The sequence below is a fragment of the Haliaeetus leucocephalus genome, unplaced genomic scaffold, assembly GCF_000737465.1.
Source record: "Haliaeetus leucocephalus isolate CR32 unplaced genomic scaffold, Haliaeetus_leucocephalus-4.0 Scaffold246, whole genome shotgun sequence".
Lineage (NCBI taxonomy): Eukaryota > Metazoa > Chordata > Aves > Accipitriformes > Accipitridae > Haliaeetus > Haliaeetus leucocephalus.
The window spans coordinates 296,381-306,408 of record NW_010972682.1 but is presented as its reverse complement, the minus strand read 5'-3'; the positions used below and the strand labels follow the sequence as shown (position 1 = coordinate 306,408).

General features: G+C 50.1%; 1 protein-coding gene across 1 annotated transcript in view; it reads left to right on the top strand.

Moving 5' to 3' along the window:
• The first annotated feature begins 3,114 nt into the window (after window positions 1–3,114).
• The window catches only part of SLC4A8 (solute carrier family 4, sodium bicarbonate cotransporter, member 8), a 25,866-nt gene continuing 18,952 nt past the window's right edge, over window positions 3,115–10,028 (top strand). Inside the window, exons 1-3 of the mRNA XM_010568537.1 lie at window positions 3,115–3,232; window positions 4,422–4,954; window positions 6,082–6,115. Coding sequence (XP_010566839.1) covers window positions 3,115–3,232; window positions 4,422–4,954; window positions 6,082–6,115 — 685 coding nt within the window. The remainder of the gene's footprint in view (window positions 3,233–4,421; window positions 4,955–6,081; window positions 6,116–10,028) is intronic.

Sequence of the window (10,028 nt, the reverse complement as noted above, 5' to 3'; positions counted from 1 at the left end):
TGGGAGCCTCAGGGCCTATAGAGGCCATAAGGGCATGACCCCAGGTGCACTGGGGACCAGTAAAGGCCTGGCACTGGGGGTGCTGCCCGACTGCCAGCTGGCAGGGAGAGAGGCCCCAGCACGGTGCGAACGCCCTTCCTACCTGTGCTTGTTCCTCAGTTCGTGCCACGTTTTTTATTATTACTCTTATTTATTAATTATTCCATGGGCGCTGCAGAGCTTCCTGAGCTTCCTGGCTCGGGGGCAGCAGTTCCCTGTGGCTGGGAGCTTATTTACTGTCAGTTTTACTGGGATGTAATAATTGCTGGCAATATTTTTTGTGAGCGCACCGCTCGCTATAAATAGACTATCAACACGGGAACTTGCTAATTATTCCCATCCCTCTGTGTCATCCCTTATTAGTCTGTCTCTTCACGTCGACCTGCCACTTGCACCAGCTTGCTGCTCTCCACCGGCGCCCTGAACCTGTGTTTGGGCACGAGGCCGCGATCCCCCAAAACGGCGAGCCCCCTGCTCCAAGCGCCCCGTTTCCCACGTCCTTAAGACCCGTGTTTAACACTAGATGGTGGTATCTTCATGAAGCTTCGGCCTGAGGATCAGCAGCTGCTAGACACTGCACAAAAACTCCCTGGAAAAGCCAAGGTGAGATACTGGTGGTTTGAAAGAGCCGCTTCAGGGATGATGTGACAGGTACAAGCCCGTTGGTGAGGGATTCCTGTGCTTGCAAGGAAGGGCGCAAGCAGCCCCCAAACCTCCCCTGCACCCCAGGAGAGGCTGCAATCGAGATGTGCAGGAGGGAGGAAAAGCAGAAGGGCAACGGGGAAAACCCCAGTGGCTTCTCGGGGATCTCAGAGGGACGAGCCCTGGGCGGGTTTTAATTGCCCAGCTGAGGATTTTGCTTTGGCTCCTGTGCTATACGGAGGATTTGGGAGATTTGAGCTGGGGCAGAGTGAGTATTAATTTGGATTATTGGGATATTAGCTTGAATATTAGCTGCCTTACAGGGGATAAGTCGGGCAGGGCTCGGGGGCACCGCAGACGCACAAATACCCAGCAGCCTCCGCGTTAAAGCACTGAAGAGTTGCTAGAGAAAGGTGGGGGGAAACCGAATCCCAGAAAAGGCACCTGCCTCACCCAGCGCAGCGCAGAGAGGAGCCAACACTCACCCGTTGTGAGGCCACCCTTGGCCTTCATAATCGTCTCCTGTGCTTTTCAGAGCTAAATTTAAACCCTGGGTTTGCGCAGTGGCTGTCTGTAATTCACTGCTGCTTTGTTTCCTGCCTCGCTGCCCTCGCTGCCGTGCAGAAGTTTCGCTCTTAGCACAAAAACTGAAGGGGAAATTCCCTACCCCAAAGTTTGCTGCTGCTAAACTTTTTTCAGCTGCAACTCGCCGAGCCCGATGTCGTGCTGTGGCTACCCAGCTGGGGAAAGGAGGGCCCCCCACCAAAGTAAGTGTGCTTCTGTGGAAAACGGAGCTTTTGTGGCTTCGCAGGGTCCACGCCAGGCTGTGTTGTGGGAGACGGGGTGGGGACGGGCTTTTCCCTGCGTTAAATCAGCCCCATTCTCTGGCGCCAAGGGAAAACACGGCTGAAGGCAGGTCCTGCCCTTCCGAGTTGATCGGTGAACCCCGAGCATCTGATTTCCCCAGGATTTTTGTGTTCTCAGATTGCTTCTTTTAATTGCAATCTGTGAAATGCTTTTCAGGTTATGCAGGAGATTAAAATCTCCTGGTGCACCGTCCTCCTAGTGTCAAAAAGCAATTTGGGGGAAATGAAGAAGCAGTTAACTACTGAAAAAAACAGCAGGGATCATACAAAATCAATACAGCCTTGCTTGGGAGTGACAGCTCCAAATCACACACTTCTTAATAATTAATTGGCATAATTATATATAACTCTCAGACAAAATATATCCTCTTAATCTTTAATTTGATAAGTTAGCTATGGAGTTAGCTGCTTTGGAGGGTGCAAAACATTTATCCTTGGTTTTTAAGAATCAGTGGGACCCAAACAGCCAAAAATACGATGCAGTTGCCATCACAGCTTGTTTGCTGTGTGAGAAGTGCAGAAATACCTGCACTGGAAGCGAGCCTTACCATTTTGTCTGCAGTTTTCCTTGCTCCGGGTGCGTTTCCTTTGGGCCGGTCGGGATTTCTGCCTTTTGCCTCTACCGGGGAATCCACATCACCCTGAGTGTCAGAGGAGACTCCATCAAACCGATCAGCCGAGCCCCTAATTACAGAGCCGGAGCTTAGATTTGCAGTGCTGAGCAGCAGCGAACCTGGAAAATATGACAGGAAGCAAAGCTGATTTGCATATTTATGCTAATCGAGATTGCACGAATCTTTCAAATTAAAATGTACTTTGCAGATGGCTTGCAGATTTGTACTGAGCTTTCGTTTTATTTATTATCTTTCAGACTGGTAATAATTGGTGCAATATGGTAAAACTGGAAAGTCTAATCCACAATACAGCTGTTAAAGCAAGGAGAAATGTGTTGAACACAATGCAGGGAGGTTTTTCTTTGTAGTAACAATATTTGGTTAACGCATACCGTGTGGGCATGAGCTAGATTTTAATTTGCAGGGTATTTTTGAGAGCCGAAGGGGCAGCTTGGGGCTGAGCTTCTCAAGAAAGGGGAATTGTGCCCTCACACTTGGATGCTGTTCCCTGTATGGGTTTGTTGTCGGGAGTTTGTCTGCTCTCATGCCACTGCACAAAAAATTAGATCCCTTGGTACTAAGTGAATGCGAAATGCAACTTTTTCCAGGTAGATTTTTCAATAAATGGGACTTTTTGGTTGTTAGGAGCTGAGCTCGTGGCAGTTGTGGGCTGAGAGGTGGAAAAGCCCAGCTTGGCTGTGCAGTTATCCCCTGACTCGGAAAGAATCACTTCCCTTTTCAGTTTTTTTCTGTGTAAATTGTAAGAGAACTGGGAGTGCTTCTTTCTTTGCAGTCCCGCACACATGAGCACGTGGGATCTCCAGGGATCCTGCAGCACAACCGAGCCTGGTCCTCCCCATCCCATCAGCTCGGGGTAACCTCGGCAGCTCCTCGCTGCCTTTGAATAACACACAGCCAGTCATTTCCTCTTCCTTTTCTCCTGATCAGGCGCGATGGAGATGGAAGAAATATTCCTCCAGCTCTGTGAGGAGGTCGCCAGGCTGCAGGATCTGTGCACCAAGCAGGGCAAGCTCCTCCAGAAGCTGACTGCCAGGAAGGGACCTGTCCTCGGTAAGCAGCGGGGCTGGGGAGGGTACACTGAAATTGCAGATCTGAGGCTGACAGGTGTAATTTGAAGCTTTGTCCTGATGCTGGCAAGAAGTTTGCTGTTGAAAGTGGGGCTAACGTGAAGCTGGTTTAAGGCAGAAGCGTGCTCTGCAACCCGTGCTGGCTGTCGTGGCTTTTTGGCTTCGCCTTCTCCATCAAAGGCGGAGTAACGTGTGTGTGTGTCTGCTTAGAGTCATGTTAAAACTGCCGCAGGCATGCCGCTGCTTATTCACACGTCTTACCCCTGGGGAGAGGGGGAAGGAGTGTGGGGCAGATGGTACCCATTGCCTGGAGTGGTTTTGGGAAGCAGGGGTGGTGGTGGAGCCTCCACAGCCTGGAAGCCACCCAGGGAAATGTTCTCACCCTCCTCAGCAACCTGCCTGGTTTTCCAAGAAATCTCCCTCCTGACCCCCCGGCTGTGGTCCAAGTGCTCATCTGTCCCCCCAAAAGCAGTCACATCACTCCTGCAGGGTTTTGCATATTCTTCCCGACCTTAAAGGGTGTTTTCTGTGATCAGGAGGGATTGGCTCAGGCAAACAGCCGCCATGTGCTGTGAAACCAGCAGCCTCATGTGCTCCCCACCATGTGCTCCCCACCTCTGTGCTCGCCTCATTTCCCTGCAGCTCCACCGTCTGTGTGTCCTTCTTCTGGCTGGTGTGCAACTAAATGTCTCCAAACAGGACCTAAACCAAAGCCATTACTGGGATCAGCCCGGCTTTTGGGGACGCAGCAATGTCTCAACATCTCCTAAGGTAGCTAATGCTCCTCCAACCCTCAGCTCTCTCTGGCTGTCCTTGGATGCCCTTTTTTCGCTGGTCCAGCCAGCTGTATGATTTATATCCAGCTATATGATTTATAGAAACATAGAATCGTTTAGTTTGGAAAAGACCTTTAAGATCGAGTCCAACCATCAACTATGCCCACTAAACCGTGTCCTGAAGTGCCTTGTCTATGCACTTTTTGTATACCTCCAGGGATGGTGACTCAACCCCTTCCCTGGGGGACAGGCGATGGGGACAAGCGAGCTTTGCCAGCAAGGAGGTAGCACCCAGTTGTTTTGCAAGCGCAAAAGGAGAATTAGGCAATGGGAAGGCAAAACACAAACGCCGTTAGAGTCCCAGGAATGACCGCTCTGGCTTGCTTTCTTTCAAAGATATCCCCGTGTCACTGCCAATCCAGTGCACGGAGGATATGGTCACAGAGGAAGGGGAAAGACCACCGGACAGCCACCAGAAATGCTCAGAGGCACCGGCATCTGCTGCCTCCGACCCAGAGGGCTCTGCTCATCCCCTGGCGCAGCCGCACACTGCCGGGACGCTGCCTGGCTTCAACGGCAAGTACCCACCAAGCACCGCGAATGGCAGCATCTTCAGTGGTGGAACTGGAGGAGCGGCTCTTGCCGGAGCTTTTGGCAGCAGCAAGGCAGAGAGGAGTGAGAAGGTGGATGTAGATACGTGGCTGAAAACCTGTAGGTTGCTTCCTACGTTGAAAGGCCCCAAGGAAGAAGTGAGGACTTGCTGCAGCCCGCAGGAGTTGGTGGCACCAAATCCAGTTGTCGTGGACTCCTTCCTGACTCTTCTGGATCTCTACGAAGCCCCAGAAGCCCTTCGGAGAGAAGATGCTCCCAGCGAAAGTGCTCTGCCTGCTGAGGCTAAAGTCCCGGTAGAGATCCGAGGACCTGTGAAGGTAACGTGTCAAGCTGACGGGGATTTTTATCTATGACTTTTGCATGCTCTTCCTAGCATAATGGCATCTGTCAATCTTCAGCATCTTCTCCTTCAGCCCTGCTGTAACATATGGGAAGCCGAGGCAGAGTGGAGGTTTAGGGTTATGTCCTGAAAAAGTCCCTAGGCACCCAATTCTCTGGTTCCCAGGGGAATTGGGTACATAGAAGCCCCTGGGATCTGGCTGCCAAGCAGCACCTGATGCACTTTGGGAGAAGTCCCTCCCATGATCCTTTCTGAGGCATTGAAGAACTCTTGAAACAGTCGATTCAGTCTCAGGGGGAAAAACTGTATCAACCTCCTTTGGCTCTGGAAATTAAATGAGCTCTTAAATATTTTCCTTTTTTCTCTCTGATTTATATGCCCCGAAAAGGATGATTTCTAAAGACACCCTAAACTCTGGCCCCTCAGTCCTCCCGGTAAGCCTTCATAATGTGTGTTACAGGTGGGACACCAACCCTGGAGGTTGGTGAGGGTGCCTATAATGCCAAGCCCATTTCCTTTCATTCCTTCTCCCAAATGAAGCCCTTAAAAATTATTTTACATCTGCCATGGCTACATATTCATGGGGAAAGCTATTGATTTTCAGCCTGGGCTATATTTAGAAGCTAGTTTCTTTTTAAGAAGAAGGAGAAGAAAGAAAGAAATGGAAGCGGTGTCTGTCTGGTAAAGCCCTAATGTGCCTTATCAGCACTTAAATGATAATGGCACAAAAAGGAAATTACAAATGCGCTCCACCTTGCTTTTTACAAAAGCACTTTTCGCATGTTCTGGCTTGGATAGCAATTGTAGCTGCTGAGATATAAGCGATGGGCAATGGGGGATGCTCAGGTGCCATACAGAGACAGGATCCTCTGGTGGATTTTTGGCGAGGATGGAGCAAGGGGGGACTGAAGCTCCCCCAGACTCCAGCATGGGGGAGCAGCCCTTAGCCCAGCCTTTCTGCAGGCACAAAAACTTGGTGTCTGCTTTTGGAGGCTGTGCTTTGGCATGGCAGACCCCAGGATGGAGGCTGGACGCAGCTGGGGGCTTGAAAAAAGGCTGCTTCTGCCATTCCCATTGACCACTTTTCCCCTTTGCTCCTTGCAGACGTCCTGGACGCCGGGCTGGATGCTGGAGGACGGTACGCTTGGGCAAGGAGCCATCCTCACCTCCGAGGGTGCTCAGGCTTGTGACATTTGCCAGGAGATTTTCCCCTCGGACGCAGTGGGCCAAGCGGAGTATTTAAAGCATGTCTTAGCCCATATGAAGTAGGACTTGTCTTCGTGATCAGAAATTCGAATATTTGCACCTCGACCAACGCGACAGGCTCTGGACCTTCATGAGATCCTGCCATCGGCTTTTACCGGGGTCAGCTAAGGCAGCAGTCCTCTTCTGTGTAATCCAGGATGCTCCCAAACTTGGTCCCTGATGCACTGTTTGATGGGCTGGTTGAGGGCTCTGGGTGTGTTTTGGCTTGTTGAGCTTTGTGAATATCAAAGCCGCTTCTGTCCTGGGGTCTCGACACGTGTAGGGCTGGGCAGGGGAGCTGTAACTCAAGTTGGAATGGAAATTTTTCAAAATTCACCTTTAGCTGGGTGGAAATGAATTTTCCATAAATACTTAGGGATGTTTGAAAAGTCACATTGGCTTTTTCCAAGAACATGGAAGGCTGCGTGGGAGAATGGCAAGGTTTTCATGGTCACTAAACCTGAACTGGCCTTTTGAGAGAGGCTCAGTGCCACGATGGCATGGACTGGATCGCACCTTCCAAGTGTGTTACTGGGAAGGGCATAAGCGAGAGCTCTTCTCACTCCTGAAAACCTCATCAGCTCCAGCTCAGTGACTTACAGGAGTTTAATTGATCCTTCTCCAGGTGGGAAGAGGCTTATCAGCACCTGGCGGCATGGGGTCGGCTCTCCCGGCTCGTGTCCTGCTGTATTTAGAGAGCAGTGGGGCAGAAAGGGGCTCCTCCAGCACATGGATGTGATCGACATGCGTGTTATTGTCCCATCTTTCTATTTAGCCTCTTGGGGAAAGCGTCTTTTGAACGAAAAGCTCTGGGAGGTGGTGGACGGCTGTGGCTGGGGGATGCAGAGGATGCAGCTTCTGGTCCTGCGGCTGGTTCTTTGCCAGACCCTGGGTGAACCTCGCTGGGCTGTGGTTTGCCCTCAAGCAAACTTTTGATCTTGCCCTGAACCATAGGAGCAAGGAATTGCATGTGAGGGTGTCATCCATGTGACCAGGATTATTATATTCGTTCATTGACAGCACCTCTAGTTTGAGTGTTATATAGCACTCTCATTTAGTGGCTATCCATGTGTTTTGCAAAGGAATTCACCCTCAGAGGTGGGGAAACTGAGGCACGAAGCACAGATTTAGCTTTTTTTTTTTTTTTTTGGCCTCATCTCAGGCCTTTGTGTTTTGCAAGTTGCTTCTGAAATGGATTTGGCATCCCATGTTTGAAGCAACTTGCATTGAAATCGATAGCCAGATTCTCCTCTACTAATTGCCATCTGCAGCTCCAACATCTCATCCTTAGCTATGCAGATAATAGTCATGAGTAGAGTCTCTCCCCAGAAATGGAGCCGCATTTATAAATTTGCTGTGACCGCGGTGGAGCTGATGACAAACATCTGTGTGTCCCGAGGATCTTGTCCTTTCAGACAAGACATGGATGGGGCAGGGCGCTGGGCTGACAGCACCGTGGTCCCTGGCTAACCTGGACTTTGTGGAGGGCAAAGCTGTTTCTCCGAGAACTGTTTTCCAAGACAAATCCTGCAACTTCTTTCTTTAGAGCCGCAGCTTTGAGCTTGATTTCTCCATTCGCGTGGATATTGGAGCTGCTTTCTGCCCTCAGCAGAATCAGGACCTTTATTTCACTGAAGGTCAAAGTGGGTTTTCTCGATGTCACAGTGCAACTTTCCGGCTAGCATCTCCTGCTCCAAGTTTCCTCCTGTGACTCCTCAAATTAATTAGGTGGTGGGATGATTTTATAGTGTTTTGTGCTCTTCTATAGGGCCTGGAAGAAAACATTGTTTCCCAGCATGCTGAGTTACTGGAAGCGCCAGATCAGAAAGCAAGCCAGAGCAAGAAAAACCATAAATTTATTTGGTATAAAATTGTAACAGCCATCCAGAATTTGCCGGAAGGGAGAAGACCAGCCCGGTTCTTCTTGCTTTGAGAGCATGTCCGGTAAATTTAATTTAAAAATTGCAAGCACAGATGGCTTTTCTCAAGAGTCAAAGCAACTGTGGCGCAGCGCTGGTTTCCACGAGCGGCCGTGCCGAGGCAGCTGCGCTGTATGAGGCACCGTATTGCCCAAAACAATGCGAAAAATCGCACCGGGCGTGTTTGGGGTCACCTGTGATGAAATTTTGGCCCGATGCTCCATCCCTGGTGATGCAGGATGGTCGAGCAGCTGAAGTTCAGCAAACTAACTTCACTGCTTGGCCTTTCTCAACGTGCTTCATTATATTTTTAGATGTCATGTTGTGCGGTGCAATTAGTCACCCCCTTCCCAGCCAGATGGTCCACAGTGACACAGGACCTTCTATTTTATAATCCAGTACTTTCCACTGGCATGAACGTGCCTCTGCTTCCTAAATAACCTTAAGTATAGGGTGTTTGTCTTAACTGTGGAGAGTGGGTGGCATGTTACTGTTTTTTGCCCAGGTTCGGCTCACCGGTGGGTGTCATTTCGGAAAAGGCAGGAGCTGGGTGAGGGCAGTTTCCCGTAAGGAGAAATTGGAAAATCAAGAACTGGATTAAACCTGCTTTAATTCTTGCTGCTGGGTGTACACGTCGGGCAAACACAGGAATATGTGCCTCCTCCCTCGGCTCTTGTTTTCAAACCAAGGCTTGAAAAAACTGGAGCAGGCAATAACACTCCTAGTGAAATCCAAGCCAGCAAAAATGCAGCTGAAAACCAGATTTGGGTGGAAAATGTTCAGTTGTTGAGTTTTCTAATTAAGGAGCCTGGGATATGGCGAGGGAGAAGGGGCTGCCCAGGTGCTGGGGGGAGCGTGGGTGTCCTGGCAATGTGCACATATCCATGCACATGCGTGTGCACATGCGCACGCACACAAGCTCTGTGCACCGAACTATGTACGAACGCCCCCAAACTCCAATATCAGACTCTTTTGGGGCCACATTTTCAGAGGAACCAAAAGAAATGGGGATCCCATGGGGCAGGAGGGGGAGATGTAATCCCTCTAATGGGAGAGTGATGAAAAATTTAAGTTTTCTGCAGCAAGAATGATATTTCTCAAAGGAAAAAGTCTTTCTGACTACTGTGGTTGTCCCCAATCTCTTCATCGTTCTGGGAATTGTCATCAGAAATAAGGGAAAGGAGGATCATCTCCCCCCCACCTGCAGCAGGAACCCGTCTGTGCCACCAGCAAGGATGGGAAATCACTAATGGCTCTGTTAATTAATAACTGACCATCTATTTTCATCTCCCGTTAATGGAAGAGAAATGTTTCTTGATCCCATTGGGTTTGGACATGAGCTCAGGGACGCTGAAACTGGAAGATGGAGCAAAGGATGTACATTTTCAAGCAATTCAATAATTTTCAAGTGTTGTTTTTAGAAGAGTTTGAGCTGACAGCAGTCTATTTGGCTGGTGGTTTAGGGAGGGGATTCTACGTTTCGTTTAAGATTTTTGCCAAGGGCCTTTCTTGGGGGAAAATAGGCAACTGGGGGTAGCAGGGAGGGCTAGGGGGGTGATTGCTGCAGCGCGGCGTTGCTGCTGGTCCCCTATGTGAGTGATTGAAGGGGGGGTTTGAGCTCAGTTTCTCTTGAAAATATTAAATGCTTTTGGGATCGTAGAGGACACAAAATTGGAGCTGCCAAACCCGGTCGGGGCACAGCAGCATTTCAAATGTTTGCTAAGATTTTTGTAAAATGCCTGTTGGAGGGGGAAGCATCCATTCCCCCCCCCCGACCCCGGCTCCGTTTCTGAGCAAAGAGCCGGGTTTGCCCAGAGCTGGAGTGTGGGGGTGTGGGGTGGGCAGCGCTGGCTGCAGCTTGTGGGGGGGCAGGTTGGGTGGGAGGAT